We start from the raw sequence: 21293 nt of genomic DNA, 5'->3' as shown, positions 1-21293 counted from the left end.
CTAAAATTGCCCAAATCAGAAAATTTTAACACAAATGGTTAATTGAAATCTTCCCTTAAATATATAATCATGTAAAGAAATGAAGCTGCAGTGACTGAAATGTTTGCAGTAAACTTATCAGTGCCTGATTTTTCCATCTGATAAAGAATGTTTCAAGATAGACTTTAAAGGAAGATTAGAAATACACTGACTATGACTTTGTGCAAAAAGCATTGTTACAAGACAATAGTGCATTTGCCAAATAGATGAGTTTGTGTCTTATTGTTTTAAGTCAAATTCCTTGATATACAGAAGACAGCTAATTACTTATAACAAAGTACAAATCTTCCCAATTGGAAACTTAACAGCACCAGTGCAGAAGAATGTTATATTCTGGCACTTCATAAGAAACTTCCAGATCCCCCCTTTTGGGGGAGGGGCTCTTTCTTTCTTTCTTTCTTTCTTTCTTTCTTTCTTTCTTTCTTTCTTTCTTTCTTTCTTTCTTTCTTTCTTTCTTTCTTTCTTTAATAAAGAAAAAGTACTTATTTCTCAGGTGTCTGGAAAATTTTGTTTACTTTTGCTTGAACTTAGGGTTTCTGTTTTTGGTAGGTCACAGGCAATTAAACCAAAGACTGATGTTGGAGCAGACAGATTTTTCCCCCCTCTTCCCCCACTCCAAAAAAAAAAAAAAGCAAAGGATCCTCATCTTGTTTGAAGAGGCACAGAAGAAGCTAAGATTGAAATGATAGTTTTTGTTTTGTCTACCAGTATAGCCTCTAATCCAACATTAGTGAACGGAACAGTAGGCAGACTCCTGTCCTCTCCCTCTCCTCTCCCCTCCCCTCCCTTCATCTTTAATTCAAATCTTTTTAATTCTGATGAAAAAGCTTCAATAAAAAATAATTATTTTATAAAAATCAATAGCATAGTTGGAGAGTGATATGTTTTTTGCCTGTTCTGCTTGATATTCTCTATTCTAGGCGTGTTCAGTTTGAAAACTGAGAATGTAAACAGCTTTCAGTACATTACTTTCCTACTTTATAAGGGTTGTAAAAAAACTGAATAGAATTTATTTCTGTAATTTTTGCCATCAGATCATGAACATTGCAGAAGTTCATAGTAGCAAACATTTTCACAAAAACCCATTCTGACCAATACTTAGGCTTATACTTTTGACACTTCCTTATATAGAAAATGAATAAAAATTATAACAATGACTAAAATCCCAAACAGTGTTTTCAAAATGACATTTGGCAACTGAATAGTAAGAAACATAGAAAAGTAACAGCAGAAAAAGACCTAATAGTTCATTGAGTCTGCCCTTTGATGGGTTTTTTCTTTTTAATTAATTAGTTATTAATTATTATTATTAATTTTATTGTTTAATTTTGCTGGATGATGGATATATGTTATTGAACATCACAAACATGTTTAAACTCAGTTACTGAAGATTGGTCCACTACATCCGCTGGAAATTGGTCCCAGCTTCCACCAGTCTTTCTGTCAAATAATACTTTTTAATAATGCTTTTGAAATTTTCTCCTGTTAGTTTAAGGTTATGCCACCATATTCTTGATTTTTGCTTAATATTGAAAATCCTGCCTTCTAAAATCTTACTGTCCCCCCTTTCCCTTTTGTCCTCCAGGATGAATATATTCAGTTCCTCCAATCTCTCCTGATATGTTTTGTAACAACTGCAACAACAATAACAAAACAGGTTGACATTGCAGAATGTTGCAGTATTTTATGTTGTGAACAAATAGTCCCTTCTAGTACTTTCAAACTACAGTAATACAAAGTCAAATATTATAATTATAATTTTAAAATTTTAAAAGCTGTGGGTATATGGATCTCAGAATTTACAAATATCTGAACCAAGTAATTTTTACTACTGCCATTAATACAAATTGAATTGTTCTTATAATTGTTTTTATTAAAATTACAGTGACCGTATAGTCTTGGTAAAATTAAAGGACATACCTGAAAAAGGAACAAATCTGAAACAGATATATGAGGATAAAACAGTTTGTTTTTATTTAGAACTTTGCTTTAGAAAAGAACATTCTAGAGCAAAACCAAGAAAAGCTCACATTGTATTAAAAATATCTAAAAACAGTATATGTGATTTTTTTTATATAAAAAACATTAAATTTCGTATTTTTCACAAGAATGTGAAAAGCTGTGCATTAAGAGGTACAATTTGTATGGTAAAAATTAACTCGCAAAAATAAAAGACAAAAGTGAACTTGAAAAATAAATCTTAAAGAAAATAAAGGATGGTCCTTTATAATTGAGGACATATGTTCACTGTAATTAAAAACAATGTCTATAGAATGGCATCTTTTTGGTCTTCCACAGTATGTGAAATATATTAGTGGTGGCTCCTAAGAAATGAAGTTTTCTTTTGATTGGCAATGAAATACAATATAGACACTTTTAAACTTTGCTGTATATCAGAGTAATAAACGAACAGAGCTATATGTGTACAAGGCTGTTTGTGGATCAGCTATTTTAATTTGTTAATCGAAACCACAATATGAATTCATTCTAGTATAGTACTGCCCCTTCTCCACAATTTGCTGCCCACATCTCATTTGGTGAGACTGAATGAAGTGTCTTAGTTTTCCTACATAATCAGTATCGTACAGCAGCACAGTAAACGTATCAGTGCAGATCAGATATGCATCTGAGAGGCCACTACCAGTAGCCCTTAGATTTCTATTTCTTTTATTGTCACATCTTCATGATCACTTTGCAGACTGTGTATACAACTGATAAATGATTATCATATTAGCTTGAATTTGCAAAATAATGAATTCTTATTGCTATTATCAGTGATGACTGAAGACCTAAATATTAGAATTTAATGTTAAGAGAAGAAGAAAAAAAGATTTTAAGTTAAGTCAGATTTTGATAGCAATATATTTTGAATTATTGCAGAAATATTTAGTCCAGTTTTGGAAGGAAATAACAAAGTTCCTTTTGCAGTATTTGTGATATTTTTATTTTTTGTTCACAAATAACGGACCGATATAATAGCATTTATTTATTTTGTAAATTTATATGCCACCCATCTCACTGTCAAGTGACCCTGGGTGGCTTAAAACAAAATAACAGCATAAAATAAAACAGCAATAACATTAAAGAATTAAAACCTAAAAACCAACCAAGAACTAGATAAAAGGAGAATAAATGCATAAACCTGGTGTAGATTCTGGTAATCTACTACTCCAAAGTCATACACCCCTATCGGAGACTAGGCAAAAAACAACAACCCCAAAACCTCCTGAATGTATTTGTTTTCAATCTAGACCGTACTGAAGTATGAAAAAATAATGGTAGATTATTTGGGTAACTAAGAATGCAGTAGATTCTTCCAATAACCTGTACCACTGGTTGAAAAGCCCTGCTTCAAGATATCCAAAAGCAGCTCCCTGAGGCAGCTTTCTCATTTTCTCCAATAAGAACTCTTCTGATAAGACCTGTGGTTTTCCTACTGCAGTACATAAGTGTTTTGTTCTATTTAAGCCTGTGTGCCATATGAAATGCAAAAGTGGAAGTGAAGTAGCTAAAATGGCATCTTTCTTTCTGTCCGATATTTATGGAGAAGCACGTATGCCTGAACATTTATGTGGCACAGATCTTTTTTTCTCTTCCTAAATTCCAAAGTAATGTATATAAAAGAAAATTTCTAGCATTTTTTTTGGTCAGGCAAGGCTATTTAAAGTGCCTTACTGTTTCAATGCTTATATTAACAGGTACTATCTGTGCCTTGTCATTGTGACCCAGCCAGCTATGAACTCATTTGAAAACCTGTGTGATGCTTTCCTTATAAACACGTGGGTTTTTTTCCTAAAAAAAAAATAACCTACTCTTCTTTAAAAAGAAAAGAGGCCAGGAAGGATTTCGACAGACAGAAAAAAACAAATCACAGTCCAAATTAGATTTCTGCCCGGACTTCTTTCAAAAAGCCTCTGTTAAAATTCTCTGGCTTGCTAGTAGAAGGAACAGGCTTTTCCTTTTTTGGTAGAAAATGAATGAACTGACATTTAGGCTGATGATAATCTTACATCATCAGCACTTCCCACTGAGTTTACAAATAGAAATCTATTGACTCCGGCTGAACTAAAATCGCATCCAGGTTTAAAAATTAGCATGTGAGAATTCATAGAACATTTGGAGCTTTGCTCTGAATAAACACACATATAGTTGCCTATACCAAGTAATAATTCAGAGCCTTGCTCCTGAAGAATGGCTCTGTGTTTCTTTTAAAGTTGTATTTTTCAGAACTTCCTGCTTCTAACACAGCAGATATTCTTCACATCCAGCCATTTAACACCAGTATACAGGTAGTCCTCAACTTATGTCCACAATTGAGCCCAAAATTTCTGTTGCTAAGTGAGACATTTGTTAACTGAATTTTATCCCATTTTATGTCCTTTCTTGCCACATGTTAAGTAAATTACTTTAGTTGTTAGTTTAATAACAAGGTGGTTAAGTGAATCTGGCTTCCCCATTGACTTTGCCTGTCAGAAGATCAAAAAAGTTGATCGCTTTTTTGGACACTGCAACCATCATAAATATGACTCAGTTGCCAAGCATCTGAATTTTGATCTCGTGCTCATGGGAATGCTGTAACTGTCGTAAGTGTGAATAATGGCCATAAATCAATTTTTTCAGTGCCGTTGTAACTGAACAATCACGAAACAAAATGCTGTTAAGTCGAGGACTACCTGCAATTCTCACTTTCTTTCCAGTGCAGGATTAGATATAGCTTGCATGCATGGAAATGAATACGAATGAAAAAGAAAACATCTGAACTCTAGTTGGGATTTTCGTTTTGCTCTTTCATCATGCAAGTAATTCTGTATGTTTTCATTTGGGAACCTAAAAGCTTGTAGGATTTGATATGTCCTCAGACAATGTACATTGCTAAATTGAGATGTTTACTTCAGAGCACTATTTATCACCTCAGTTTTGATTTCACACTTTAAACCTAGGTAAAAATTAAAGAAATTATGTTTTTAGTTTCTGTTTCTGAAACATTACACTGGAAATTCCCAGATGCATCTATCAGCTATGTCAAATCTTTGCTTTAATTAAAATTCCTAATACATACAAGCATGGTATGTTTTCCTTACATTTTAATTTCTCTTTGTAATTGTAATTGGAACTCGCTATTTGTGTGTTTCTCATTCACAGAGATTATCTGCTATCACAGATGAAGATTACCTGACAAAAATTTTAAATGAGAATATTAATAAGCTAAAGTTGTTCACTGTGAAAAGGTTCCATTTAGTTTTATCATACATTACATTAATAATATTTTGATAATGTACTTCTTACATTTTTAAAAATTTATTTAGATATATTTCTTAAGGAGCCCTCAAAATATACGCGTAGAACTAAAGGTGTAGGCGCAACGTTTCGACGGAATCCCATCCGTCATCATCAGGCTGGTGGATTTAGCTTCCTTCTCCACATGCTTCTCTCAGAAGAAGGAAGCTAAAGCCACCAGCCTGATGATGACGGATGGGATTCCGTCGAAACGTTGCGCCTACACCTTTAGTTCTACGCGGGGAAAAACCCGAATAACCAAAGATCCACACCCGTGAAAACCTCAGAACACACACACACACACACACACACACACACACACACACACACACACACACACACACACACACACATATATATATATATATATATATATATATATATATATATATATATATATATATATATCTTCAAATGATAAATCCCAGTTGTGGATATGGGTTTGAAACAATCATGATGATATATTAATAGCTTTGTTGAAATGTTCACAAAGTAAATGGTCAAAGAAGAAATTTCTTGGCATACATGAAAAGGGTATTAGTTAGTTTTAACCATTCAGTCGTGTCGAACTCTTGGTGACTTTATACTGTAGGCAAATGCTCTCCATGCTACCCTGTCAAGCACAGCTTCTTTCAGTTGTTGGATGTTCATATTTATATCAGTATTAATGGTATTAAGCTAGTGAGTTCTTTGCTTGCCCCTTTTCCTTGATTCACTAACCATTCCTAGCATCAATGACTTCTCCAGTGAACTTACACTGACAAAATGGCTAAATAAATCAGTCATAGTCTTGTAACTTTGGCTTCTAGTGATGTTTCTGGTTTTGTATGACTCATCACCTCTCTCTTGGTTGTTCTGGCTGTGCATGGCATTCACAATAATTTACACCAACACCACAGTTGAAAGGCATCAGTTCTTCTATCAGCCTTTCTTAGTGTCCAACTCACACTTATATAACATTATCAGAGAAGGTTATATCAATCTGCAAACCTTTTGGGTTTTTTGCTTTTATACTTATACTTCCTTTCATATTTATATTTATTTTTTATTTTATTTTAATTCCATTTATATCCCGCCCTTCTCCGAAGACTCAGGGCGGCTTACAAGCTTAGCAGATGGTTTTATGTCTCAAAACCATCATGGATAATAATAACTCAATTATTTTAAGGAGAGTCAGTCTGGTGTAGTACTTAAGATGCCAGACTAGAAGTAGGGAGACCATGAGTTCTAGTCCTGCCATAGTCACACAAGTAGCTGGGTTACCTCAGCCCTAGGAAGCAGACAGTGGCAAACCACTTCTGTAAATCTTGACAAGAAAACAGAAGGAATTTGTGCAAGCAGTCACCAGGAGGCAACACTGACTCAAAGTCACATACTTATACACATCTGAGGCCCTAGATAGGAAGCCATTTCACCACTGGGTTAGTAGAAGGAACATAGGAAGTTGCTTGATTTCCAGACAGCACCTGATCTTGGGAAGGTCTTGGTCTATCATAAGTTTCCTGTCCTCTTGCCTTTTCTTCTCCCGTTATCTTTTTGTTAGCTATTCTGCCACTTCTCTTTCTTTTTACATACAACAACAGCAAAATATCTTCCTTCTTGCTTTCCTCATCACAGAAGAAAATATTTTACACACTGTGATTAATCAAGGCTCTGACTATGCACTAATTTAAAGTATTTGCCAGTTTGAGAATACAGTAGTTGAATGAATGTGATAGTCTTGCCTAACTGGGGTCTGAAGTATAAAGTTGGAGGAAGGTATTGCTGGTTCTGTTTTTCTGTCTTGGTTAGGAGAAAAATTACTCTTCAATGGTGCCTGAAAAAAGTGGCAAGTACTTTTGTCACCTCAAGTCTTTTCCCAAAGTTTTAGAATAGATTTTATATTCCTGAGTAATTCTAACACATACCCACACCTGATTTGCTTAGTTGGGGAACAAGGAAACTGCTCAAACAGTCCTGATATTTGAAGCAGTTAATTCTTTTGAGACATTACTGTATCTGACTTGTTCTGACTTTAGCACAGAAATGGATCAATTTTGAAGAGTCTGAATATAGCTGTTCCAGGATATCTGCAAATAGTTGAGAAATGAGATGTGTGACTGTATCTTTTTGAAGTGGAGTTAAAGTTTTGGTGTATGTTAACTTAAATATCTGGAAAATTTTAAAGAGGCAGGTACAATCTCTTTCAAGAATGGGCAAGTGAGGTATTTAAGGTAATACTGACAAAGCTTTAATTCTGTTTCAGAAAATGTAGAATCGTATATCTCATTTTTTAAGTATTTGCCAATTTTTTTCTTCTGCTACATCACCTTGTACTTCTCAGATACACATCTCACATGCCCATTCTCCCATATTCGCTATGATCTGTGAGTTATCTGACTTTTGTGTGTTTTGTTTCATGTTTCAGATTGATGCAATACTTTTGTTTGGACGCATTAGCATCAGTAGTTATTTTTGTATTAACCATTTCTTCCTACAGTTTAAAAGTGTGGGGAGGTGAACTTTGTTGAAATCTCTTGGTGAAGTTTTTCCCCCTGTCCTTCCTTCCTTCCTTCCTTCCTTCTTTCACTTGCAGCCTTCCTGTATATGTCAACGCCTGTGATCTCATGATCCAAAAATAGCCTCAACTGCACCCAAAGGGCATGTGTATGTGGGGAGGCAGTGAACATTTTTCCCCCTGTAATTAATATTATTGAATGAATTCTCCTAAAGTAAGCAGAGAATCAATGATGTGAATCCTGAATTAGTTTGGTGGGGGGCATGGGTCGACCTCAAGCTTGATAGGGGGCATGTCTACACCATGGAATTACTAATGAGAACATGGAAAAGAACAGGACATCTGTGCCTAATGCCAAAGAAAATATTCTTTTTTTTTGTTTTTGTTCTCCCTCCACTTCTTAGAAAAAATGTCAAGAGCACGGCACTAATCTGCTTCCAAAAAGTGAATCAATGATGAGGTCACATAGATGTTTCTGCGACTATGTAAAGAACTGTGATTAAATATGCTATTTTTTAATTTTAATTTTTCTGATACTGTTTTCATTTTATATCAGGTTTGTTTGATTGTAGTTAAGAGTTAGCTTGTTATTTTCTTTACCTATGTGTAGTTATTTTGAAAAGTTGAAAGTGTAATCCTAAATGGGAAACCTGTGGTAGCAGATTTATGTTGAGAGACAAAGCCAGCTTTGCACCATCTGAGAGAGGAAGTATGTGTGTCATTTCCTCTATTTTCAACTGCTGGTGCTAATTTTGTTTATATCTATGCATGGTGCAGTATCTCTGTGTCTTCTCCCCCCCTGTGATCTGTGCACATATGCAGTATTATAATACTAAGAAAGGCAAGTAAGGTAATCAATATATAATAAATCAACAAGCCACATCTAATTAGGTCATTTGAGCAACTGATGTTTGCTTTAATAAGTGAGAAATTCAAGAAATGAATTTTACAAGAAAAATAGAATGCATTTAAGTATCCTGATGTTTTAAATGGTATCAAACAATGTAAAGTGTAATTATATTCTGAAAGAGCTTAAATGTTGTGTTTTTAGCTTCAAATTCAGCAGGCAGAGTGAGGATTTTAAGTTGTAGGATTACTTCTATAAAATACTCTACAAAAGATGGAACCTAAAAAAAAAAAGAAAAATGGCCCAAAATGAACAAAATATGAATCTCAAACCATGATGCATACATATTATGTATGATATTTTTTTCTGTAGATAAAAATGATAGAATGATGCTGAATATTTTTTTCTTATGACTATTTTGCACTCTGGATATCTTTCTTGGCACTGTTCTGTTCCAGCCTACAACTGGCCCTGTTTGAATGTCAGGGACAACCCCTTTTTATAGTCAACAGGCTGGAAAAAACCCAACCAAATTTATTTACAAAGAGTTCAAACAAAGTTAAACGAAAAGTTCAAACAAGACTTAAACCAAAAAGGTTAAACAAGAGTTAAACAAGAATAACAGACCAGGACTCTAGCAGAAGATCTTCAAATGGTTGCCTTCAGCAACCAGCACCTCCCACACATTCTTCCCCTTTTATCAGCAATCCCAAGGCGTGGCTTCTCATTGTCTTCTCCTGAGTTGCCTCATTGCTTTCATCTGTTCTGTTCTGCTAGATTGCCTCCTACTCCTAGCGTCCCTGAACAGAGCCAGCTGTGGATCGTCTTCTTCCAATCCCTCATGCTCACACAGCTGAGTCTGAGGAGGAACAAGACGGGAGGGGCCAGGCTGAGAGTTCTGCAGTGCATCAGACCCTTCGTCTGACACCAAAGGCTCTCCAAACCCCTCCTCCTCCTCCTCCTCCTCTTCAGAATCATCCAATTCAGCTGCCGGGTCCACAGGCTGACGCTGAATCACAACAGGCACTAGAAGGGTGCTTGATTTCTTTCTCTGCTTTTCTATTCATTTTATCTTTTGTTTTTGGTATTTATTTATCTATTTGTTGATTGGCTTAGACCAGGGGTAGGCAGCTTTGGCTCTTTTATGACTCGTGGATTTCAACTCCCAGAATTCCTGAGCCAGCACAGCTTAGACTAACAAGGGAAAATTAGTCATAACACATTTTCCACTAATTCCATTAGAAAGATGCAGGATAAATCTATTTATCCAGAATAAATCTCACTGCAGTACCTTCCTCTTAGATAAGTGAATAGATATGCAGCCTGTGTGCTGCTGAATTAATCTGGATCCCATCAGTTTTCCCCCCTGCTATATACTCTTAAAATGCTTTTTTAAAAAGCTTTCCCTTCTGTTTCTTTCAGGATGAGATGGGTATTGCTTGCGAATTGCTGGAACCGGACTCAGACTTCCTTAAGTGCAGCGTGGGTTTTCCCTTCATGAAATCTAAATCCAAGGTATTGCTTGATGGTTTCCTACAACAGAGAGTTTCCCTGCATAGCAAAGAAATGTGTGGAGTGGGGCCCTTGGTGTTCTCTGAGCTTTCTTGCTTTCTTGCAGATGTTTCATTATCCAAACTAGGTAACGTCATCAGTGCTAGAAAACTGTGGACCATAAACTACCGGTAGTCCTTGCTTACCAAGTACACTTGGGACGGACGACTAAGCAACACAGTCATTAAATGAAAATTCATGTGACTATGCCAGTGTGTCATATCATTCTGGTTGCAATGGTTAAGTGAATCACAGTGGATGGTTAAATGTGCTATCTCTTGTCTACGGCTTACAGTTTCCTACTGGCTTCTTCATTTACTTTGCTTGTTGAAAGCTGGATGAGAAGGTCTCAAATTGCAATTTCATGACCTTGGGTTGCTAATAAATGAGGGCCAGTTGCCAAGCACTGAAATCATGATCACATGATTTCTGAAACTTCAATGACTGGTCACTGGACTCATTTTTCAGCACTGCACTAGTTCTTTGTTTTTTCTTAGAGGGAGCTGCTAATTTTACCTCACTAGGTAAAATTTAGGGAGAGGACAGTGACAGCTATTCATAACCACAGAATCCTAATGGAAGTTGATTAGGAATTCAAATGGGAATCTTTTTTAGCTCCCAGAAAATGATTCTACCTTGGCAAAACCTTTGAAGAGGGATGTCTACCATTGGTGTCCCTAGTTGCTCTGCTGTGTTTTGTATTTTTGCCTGTTTTAAATAAGAGGATTTAAAGGTCAGATGAATACAGCACAGAACCAATAAAAATAAAATGTCTTTTTTTTCTTTTAAACTTTTTATTTGTTAAATAAACTCTGTAGATTATGCTGTTATATTTTTATAGTATTTCTGAATGTTTTGAAGTTTAATTCTGTGCTGGATCGGTTTAAGAGACTTTGGTCTTTGAGGTATAGTAACAAACAGCACCCACATTCCATTGTCAATATGCAAAATACCCAAAGGCAGGAAAATAAATCCTTTAACATCATTTTTCATTCTTGGAAGGGAAAAGACAATTGTGCTGAAATTAAACATTTACTATCTTTAAATAGTTCCAATAATCGGACCTGATTCTGTAAGTCTCCAATTGAGTCAAGTCATTGATAAACATGGGTAGATTTTCATTTTTGTTTTGTTTTGTTTTTGGTCAGTTCCTATCCATGTCAGTTCAATTTAGGAAGGAAAATGAAACTAATAACACAGCAGGATTGTATTACAGTACAAATATATAAGTTGAATATTATATTCACAGTTGCTTGCTTTTCCTAAACATAAGTTGTCCTACTAGAACAAGATTTGGGTTTCAGAAAAGATATAAACCATACAACCATACCTTCCCTCCCCCAGTATCAGGGCTAGATCAAAACTAACAGGTCTATAAGGGGCCAAGATAGGGGTACTCTGCCCTCTATATATTTGTGTACAAATTGTTCAACAGTCTATTTCAAATGCAACAGAAATGCAGACTATACTTTATTACTAATTCAGCTGAATATATATTCCATGCTTTTCAGTAAAGAAAAGACAATTAATTGTCTGTTCATAATGACCTAGAAAGCCTTTACTGTGGAGAGTTCATCTTCCTTTTTAGTTTTGGGTGTTGCCTCACTGTGAGATGTCAGTGGTAAATATTTTCAGTATACTACCAAAACATTAATAAGTATATTCAGATTTTATTGTATGATAGTAAAATCCAGATTACATAATTTGTTCTACCAAAGCATTTCAAAGATGAACCTCATAGTCAAAGCACAATGGCCTTGACAGTTTACAAAAATAGCCCTGATGTGGTATGTCAGCTAAGTGGTAGCAACACCAGCCTTCAGTGGGAGAAGCCAGCAGGAAAGGTAAAATGCTCCTATTCCACCTTTTGAATGATTAGTATCTATTTTATACTATCTCTGTGCAATGATTGAATTCAACTGGCGAATCCCTTGCTGACCACTATTTACGTACATTAACGATATAGCTGTGAGGTATTTTCCTTGTCTTTATTATGCCTAGCCAGAGTGGGAAAGTTGGGTGTGTACACAGAAAAACACCATCATATGATTTCTCATCTTTGAAAATGTATAGTGATTTCAAATCTGGAATATGATAAAATGATGCTAATATATATTTTTGGAAAAAATGCAACAATGTAATGAAAGGAAGATAGTCAAATAGAAATATGCTTATTCAAACATCCACAAAGTGCTAAATGTTGCTTTCTGTTTCCCTTAGTATGAATTCAGTGTTATTTTTGACACAAGCCATTTGTCTGGGGAAGAAGAAATTCTTTCATTCCTTGTATCTGCTCAGAGGTAATACAGATTTTTAAGACGTTGTCAAACAAGGTGGAAAAAATTATATTTGGAGTTTAATATGGATATTGACTTGAAACAAATTAAAGTTGAAACTTTGTCAGTGAACACATTACTTTTAATTTACCTTTAAGTTAAACCCAATTTAAAAAATAGATCTGATTAAACTTCATACTGTAGGTTTACCTTTACATCTGACCAATACATAATTAATATATATTATTAATAATAATACCTCAAAATCACAAGACATTAGCTTTATTCTTATTCTTCCCCTCTACAGTTTGAAAGAAAGTATAAAAGCTAAAAAGAGATTTTCGTAGACATCCCAGCCTTTGAACTACCCAAGCGACTGAAATAGCAAAGTTTCACTGTCGGGCAAGCTTCCATGCCAGCTGCCTTTCTTTCCTCTCACATCGCCTCTTTTTAACCTCACACCCCACCTTCTGTAAGGGTAGGCTTAAGGCTCATTCACCTTCTCATGAAAGATGGCCTCCATTTTTAAGTGCCTCCCACCATCGGCTTCCACATCACATGGTCCAACCCAGCCAATCAAGCCACGCTCTGGTTGTGGTGCTCCAGCATGGCTCCTCCTAGAGGAGTCAGACAGTGCCGGAGGGGACCCCGCTCGCACTGTACCACCAGCAGGGCATTTTCAAAAGCAAACGAGGATAGGAAGGGCAACAATAGGAAAAGAACGCAACTCTGGAAAATCTGTCGAAAAAAGGTGCCGGAACTCTGTTCCGGTGCATTCTATGACAAAAAAAAGCCCTGGCTATACTTATTGTAGTAGGTAAATTCACTTGGGCCTCCAAAATAGGCTCTACTTGCAGGCAAATTTCTAATGTCCAAATTAGGAAAAAGCAAACAGATTTGAAACGGAGGTAATGAATCAGTTAGTCCCCTGTTCAGATCAGTGAAGAAAAACAGAGCATGCTTTCATTCATGATTTATTAAGATCTGCCATACGGTTTGTATGTGCAGAGGGTTTGTGACGCTAAAGCTGATAACAGCTTAAAAAATGACCAGTGTATTGGCTTAATCTTTTCCATTCTGTCATGACTTAAGATGTAAGATAGGAACACATTTTTCAATTTCCAACTAACCAAAATTGAACAGAATGTCCAGATTTTTTAGGTTATATATTACTTCTTAAGCCATTCAGCTGCAATCAGATTTAGAAGTCATGCATGTCATGTACAGTAGAGTTATATTTGTCTCTGATGATACTAGTTGGCTGAAGATGATATGACTGGACTTTTTTTTTATAATATGTCCTGTGGCAGGAGCCAGATAATCTTCAAGATGAGATAGATTTATTTACCTAATTCATGCATGAATGTAACTTAAAAACAGCTTTCAATCATGCCTATGAAATCATTATTTACTATTGCATCCATGAAATAACTGTTGGATAATCTTATTCAAAAGCCAGATAAATTTAATTTGATACTGAGGCTTGCAAATATGCAAATAGCTAGTTCTTCCTCCCCACCCTCCCACCCCATCTTAGACTTCCTTTATCCTAGTTTCAGATTTCTTCTAAACTTGGAAGAGAAAAATATTTTTGTTTCCCCAGGGAATATTGTAAAGTCTGCTAAGAGAGAGTTTGAACCAACTCTCTCCGTTTTACTATAGAGGCCTCATAATGGGTGCATAGGGATTTGGCAGGGAGTGTGTTGAAAACCCTAATGCACAGGGCACACGTCTCATTATTTTTAGCCATAAAATAGTAGTCCTATCTGCTAGTAGACACAGGAAATGATGAGAATCACATGGGAATGCTCATTGCTTAGCTTGGTGAACTTTTGATCTTGGATTCCTTACTTCTAAATTAAAAGCTACTGTTTTTGTTTTGTTACTTTAATATATTGAAAGTAGTTGCATAAAAGGAGTCATTTGCATTTACTATATTTTTACATAGTATAAAATCCATATGTCCCTATTTTTAAAAATAAAAAGCTAGGCTGCTATATATATAACAGTTTTCCAAATCAGTTACTGGTGGTTCGGCAACCTGAAGAACTATTTACCTCAGTGCTTCTTTCTAAATATTTGCATGCAGAGTTTGTTACTATTTGGGCACCAACCACCTTTTTATTTACAGGCAGCAATTAATAAAAGCCTGTCAAAATGCACACATAAAATATTGACTGTAGCATGCCCCTCTAATATTGCATGAAGCAAAAGGTCAAGGATGATAGTTAAGTTGCTGAACAGATGTTTATTTCTTAACTATATGAAGAGTAACTTCTGTCAAATTCTTGGCCCTACACAGTGACACTTTGATGATGATGATGATGATGATGATGATAATAATAATAATAATAATAATAATAATAATAATAATAATAATAATAATAATAATAATATCATCCCACTTCCTTTACATGGGTGATCTGAAGCTGTATGCTGTATGGATTCATTATCACCACTAATATTTGTTATTGTACTATTTCCTCTGTCAACAATACTGAATAACTCAGGACATGGCTATCAAACATCAAAAACATCTGCCAGACTATCCCACCTCCTTTATATGGATGATCTGAAGCTGTATGGAAAAACATCATCTGAAATAGAATCACTGCTCAAAACTGTCCGTATATATAGCCAAGATATTGCAATGGAGTTTGGCTTGGACAAATGTGCCACACTTACTATCAAACAAGGAAAAATAGTGAATACTGAAGGAATCAAGATACCCCATGAAAATAACATTAAGAGTCTGGATGAGGAAGATTACTACAAATACTTGGGTATCCTTCAAGCTGACAACATCAAACACACTGAAGTCAACAAAAAGATTAGAGGTTAATACATCAAGAGAGTGAGAAAGATCTTAAAGTCCAAACTCAATGGAGGAAATACCGTGAAGGCAATCAACACCTGGGCAATTCCAGTCATTAGATACACAGCTGGAATAGTGGACTCAAGCAGAACTAAAAGCAATGGACAGGAAGACCAAAAAAGTAATGACAATGAATCATGCCCTTCATCCACGCAGTGACATTGACAGACTCTATTTACCAAGGCAAATAGGTGGACGTGGAATGCTGCAAGTACATCAGATGGTTGAAGAAGAAGAAATGGCTTTGGAAGAATATTTGAAGGACAGTGATGAAGATGCACTGAAATTAGTATATCAGGAAGGCTTACTGACTACTGGAGAGACCAAAGTGTCCTACAAGAAAGACCAAATGAAGAACAGAATATAGGCATGGGAAGACAAAGCACTACATGGCCAGTACATTAAAAAAAATAGCCGGGAAAGCAGATAATAACAAGACCTGGCAATGGCTAAGAGCAGGAAAGTTGTAGAAAGAGACCAAGGGACTAATTCTGGCTACACAAGACCAAGCCTTAAGTACAAATGCATACAAAGTCAAAATTGAGAAGACAGCAACAGACAGTAAGTGCCGCCTTTGCAAAGAAGCTGAAGTAACAGTAGACCATCTGGTAAGCTGCTGCAAGAAGATCGCACAGACTGACTACAAGCAGTGGCATGACAAAGTAGCAAGAATGGTGCATTGGAAGATCTGCAAGAAATATCATTTGCCTGTAAGCAAGAACTGGTGGGATCATAAAATAGAGAAAGTCATAGAAAATGATAAAGTTAAACTGCTCTGGAACTTCAGAATTCAAACAGACAAGCACCTGCAACATAACACCCCAGACTTAACAATTATTGATAAGAAAGACAATAAAGTCTGGATAGTGGATGTGGCAGTGCCTGGAGACAGCAGAATAGACGAGAAAGAACTGGAGAAGATAACAAAATACAAAGATCTACAAATAAAAATAGAAAAATTGTGGCAAAGGCAAGCAAAGGTAGTACCAATAGTAATAGGCGCCTTGGGTGCAATGCCAAAACAACTGGAGCACTACTTGAACACCATTGGCATTGACAAATTTGCCATTAGTAAATTGCAAAAGGCGGCCTTACTAGGAACTGCTTCCATCCAGCAAGGATATCTGTAATACCATCAAACATCCACATCTGCCTATCCCAGGTCCTTTATAAGGACCTGATAGGTAGACAAAAATGCCAAATCCAGTCTGAACATCTGGCTGACTGTGCAAATAATAATAATAATAATAATAATAATAATAATAATAATAATAATAATAATAATAATAATAATAATAATAATAATATCTTATTGTCATTTTTTACTGTGGGCACAATGGCGCACATGAAAAATGATATTTAGTTGCCCGCTCTCAAAGTGAAACATACATGACACACCCAAAACATACTATATACAACATATGTATAGACCCACAGCCCTACATATACATAACAATAAAATATTAAATGCTGTCCAACTTGAATATATAACAGAAGGAGGAAGCCTGAGAGTTCACAAGGTTAATGCTGTATGGAATGAAACTGGTTGAATCTGGATGTTCTGCTACGGATACCACAAAGCCTCCTCCCAGAAGGTAAAAAGGAAAACAGGTTGTGAAGAGGATGAGTAGTGTCCCAGACAATCTTATGGACCCTTCTCAAGCAACGCTTCTATGCTATGTCCTGGATGGAGGGGAGAAAACTGCCAATGATCTTTTCAGCCATCCTCACCACTCTCTGCACCGCCTTCCTGTCTGAAGCAGTGATGCTTCCAAACCAGACTGTGATGCTATATATGCTCTCAATAGCCCCCCTGTAGAAAGTGGTCAGAACAGGGGAAGGAAGATGAGCTTTTGTCATGTGACGCAGAAAGTGCAGGCGCTGCTGTGCCCGCTTCACCAGTTTCTCACTGTTGAGTGGCCAAGCCAGCCTACTTGTTAGCTGCTCACCCAGGAATTTGATGCTGGTAACCATCTCCACAGGTGAATCATTAATGCACAGAGAAGTGTGGCTTTGTGTGCCTTTTCTGAAATCGACAATGATTTCTTTGGTTTTTCCAGTATTTAAAACTAAGATGTTTTCCTTACACCAGTTCACCAACCCCTCAACCTCCTTGCGGTAAGCTTCCACATTGTCATCATGAATAAGGCCCGCTACTGTTATATCATCTGCAAACTTTACAATATAGTTGGTGGCAAACCTAGCACAACAGTCATGGGTCAACTGGGTGAACAGCAGTAGACTTAGGATGCAGCCCTGAGGAGAAGCTGTGCTCAAGGAAATGGTATTAGAGGTATTTATTCCAGCTCGCACATATTGGGGCCTGTTGGTAAGAAAATCCAGAATCCAGTTGCACAAAGGAGTGTTTAAGCCTAAAAGGTCCAATTTGTCTACTAGATGCTGGGGAATGATTGTGTTAAATGCCGAACTGAAGTCAACAAACAACAAACGCATATGAGTATTTCTTTCCTCTAAGTGCTTCAAGCTCAGATGGAGAACAGAAGAGATAGCATCCTCTGTAGAGCGATTTGATTGGTAGGCAAACTGAAGCGGGTCAAATGCTGGTGGGAGGCTAGATACAATAAAGTCCTTTATCAGCTTCTCAAAGCATTTCATAATGGTGGATGTCAGTGCAACCAGATGGTAACCATTGAGGCCTGTAATTGTGGACTTTTTTGGCACTAGCAAGATGATGGCCATCTTAAAACACAATGGGACCACTTCCTGCTGCAATGAAATAACAGTAACAGTAACAATAATAACAACAACAACAACAATAATATGTTGTTGTTGTTGTTGGAAGGGACCTTGGAGGTCATCTAGTCCAACCCGCTGCTCAGGGAGGAAACCCTATACCATTTCAGACAAATGACTGTCCAGTCTCTTCTTAAAAACTTCCAGTGTTGGAGCATTCACAGCTTCTGGAGGCAGGTGGTTCTACTGGTTAATTGTTCTGTCAGGAAGTTTCTCCTTTCTCCTTGGAGAATAGCTTGAATCTCTCTTCTTTGTGGCAGCCTAGGACTGTGTTGTTTTTTTTGGCAACTGCAGCACACTGCTGGCTCATATTTAAATGATTGTTCACTAGGACCCCAAGATCCCTCTCACAGCTACTACTATTGAGCAAGGTACCACCTATACTTTACCTGTACATTTGGTTTTTCTTGCCTAAATGTAGAATCTTGCTTTTTTCACCATTGAATTTCATTTTGTTAGATAGCGCCCAGTGTACAGGTCTGTCCAGATTCCCCTGTATCTTAAGCCTATCTTCTGGAGTATTTTTTCCTTTTTTGAAGATGGGAACTACATCAGCTCTTTTCCAGTCCTCTGGTAGTTCCCCAATGCTCCATGATCTTTGAAAAATATAGTTTAGTGGTTCTGAGTTCACATCTGCCAGTTCCTTGAGAACCTTGGGGTGTAATCCATCTTGTCCTGGTGATTTGAACTTGTCTAGGCTGGACAGGTGCTCACTTACCATTTTCTTGCCTATCTTAACTTGTGTTTGTATTCTTTTTTTATGGCACTATTTTTGATAGGTTGGACTGTTTCTTCCCCTTTGTGTAAAGACAATCAAAAAAATGAGTTAAATAGTTCTGCTTTCTCCGTGTTGCTTGTCACCTTCTTGCCACTTTCACCCACTAATGGACCAATCATTTCCTTAACCCTTTTCTCGTTTTTTACATGTTGAAAGAAGCTTTTTTTGTTATTATATTTTTCTTTGGTCACAAGACTTAGTTTATTTTGAGCCTTAGCTTTCCTCACTTCATCTTTGCAGGCTATTTGCTGATATTGTACCTTAGTTATGTGCCCCTCTTTCCATTTTTTATACTTGTCCTTTTTATCTTTCAGTTTATCAGAGAGTTTTTTATGCAGCCAGGCTGATTTCTTTTGAGAGCTGTTATTTTTCTTCTTTGTTGGTATTGTGCTAGACTGGGCTTTTATTATCTCACTTTTCAAAATTTCCCAAGCTTCTTGAGTTGTTTTCCTCTTTAGGATTCTCATCCTTTCTCAATAGTAGTAACTGTGAGAGGGATCTCGGAGTCCTTGTAGACAATCACTTCATTATGAGCCAGCAGTGTGCTGCAGCTGCCAAAAAAGCCAACACAGTGCTAGGCTGCATTAACAGAGAGATAGAATCAAGATCAAGTGAAGTACTAATACCACTTTACAATGCCTTGCTAAGGCCACACCTGGAATACTGCATCCAATTTTGGTCACCACGATGTAAAAAAGATGTCGAGACTCTAGAAAGGGTACAGAGAAGAGCAACAAAGATGATTGGGGGACTGGAGGCTAAAACATATAGGGAACGGTTGCTGGAATTGGGTATGTGTAGTTTAACGAAGAGAAGAGTGAGAGGTGACATGATAGCAGTGTTCCAATATCTCAGGGGCTGCCACAAAGAAGAGGGAGTCAAGCTATTCTCCAAAGCACCTGAAAGCAGGACAAGAAGCAATGGATGGAAACTAGTCAAGGAGAGAAGCAACCTAGAACTAAGGAGAAACTTCCTGACAGTTAGAACAATTAACCAGTGGAACAACCTGCCTCCAGAAGTGGTGAATGCTCCAACACTGGAAGTTTTTAAGAAGAGACTGGACAGCCATTTGCCTGAAATGGTATAGGGTTTCCTGCCTGAGCAGGGGGTTGGACTAGATGACCTCCAAGGTCCCTTCCAACTTATTATTATTATTATCCATGGAATCCTTCCCAAGCCATCTCTAAGGTTATTGAAATTAGCTCTCTTAAATCTAAAACTCTAGTTTGACTGTGTTCTATTGCTTGTGCTTCCAGAATGTTGAATTCCAATATTTATTATTTATTTATTTATTAATTCGGTTTATATACCGCCCTACTCCCAAAGGACTCAGGGCGGTTTACAAGGCAAAATTTAAAAACAATACAATATAAAATTAAAATTAAATTAAATTAAGTCTAGCCGCAAAAACTTAAAATCACAATTTAAAAACATTAAACCCCTCAGTCCAGACCAGATAGCTCAAAGAGCCAGGTTTTTAGGTCCCGGCGAAATGAACGAAGGTCGGGGGCAGTCCGGAGTTCCGTTGGCAGTTGATTCCATAGGGCAGGCACGCCCACAGAGAACACCCTCCCCCTTGGAAGAGGGAGGGCATGATCATTTCCCCCCAAGGTTCCTTGGCTTCGACACCTTCCATCATTTCATCTCTGTTAGTGAGGATTAGATCCAATATGGCCAATCCCCTAGTTTCCTTTTCTACTTTTTGGGAGACAAAGTTTTCTGCTAGGTTTGTCAGGAATCTGTTTGATCTTCCACTTGGTGCAGAGTTTGTCTCCCAGTTGATGTCAGGGTAGTTAGTCCCCCATTACTACTGTGATGTGCTTCCTACATACCTTAGTTAGCTGACTAGCAAAAAGTTCATCTATTTCCTCTCTTTGGTTGGGCAGCCTATAGTATACACTTATAGCAATGTGATTTCCCCCCCCACTTTTATATTGACCCAAATGCATTGAAGACAGTTTTCATCATTGCTGTGCTCTATTTCTGTAGAGATAAAGTTATTTCTTATATAGAGAGCAACTCCACCCCCTCTTTTATTTGGTCTGTTTGTTTTAAATAATTTAAATCCCTCTAGCTGTGTGTTCCATTTGTGGGTTTCACCCCACCATGTTTCCGTAATGGCAATAATATCATATCTTCCCTCATTTACCTGAATTTCTAGTTCACTTTGCTTAATGTTCATACACTGTGCATTGGTGTATAGACATTTGAGTCCTTTATGATTGAACCTGTGTTTACTTTCTACATAACCTGTGTGGTGCCTGATTTCTCCTATTTTCTTACCACCTTTTGGTAGTCCGCTTTGTGTGGCACTAGCTGTTAAAAGCTTGATTTTGCTTGACAGCAAGATATTCTTGTACATATACACATCTATGTTACATGCACTGATAACCCTATAA

The 21293-nt window shown here is 36.8% G+C and overlaps 1 protein-coding gene across 1 annotated transcript in view; it reads left to right on the top strand.

Annotated features, from left to right (window-relative positions):
• The window catches only part of ITGA9 (integrin subunit alpha 9), a gene marked incomplete at its 3' end in the record, with an annotated part of 248178 nt that overhangs the window by 170567 nt on the left and 56318 nt on the right, over positions 1–21293 (top strand). Inside the window, exons 19-20 of the mRNA XM_081345406.1 lie at positions 10083–10175; positions 12432–12511. Coding sequence (XP_081201532.1) covers positions 10083–10175; positions 12432–12511 — 173 coding nt within the window. The remainder of the gene's footprint in view (positions 1–10082; positions 10176–12431; positions 12512–21293) is intronic.

This window comes from Vipera berus, assembly GCF_964194415.1.
Source record: "Vipera berus genome assembly, chromosome: Z".
Lineage (NCBI taxonomy): Eukaryota > Metazoa > Chordata > Lepidosauria > Squamata > Viperidae > Vipera > Vipera berus.
This window is presented reverse-complemented; position numbering and strand designations above follow the sequence as displayed.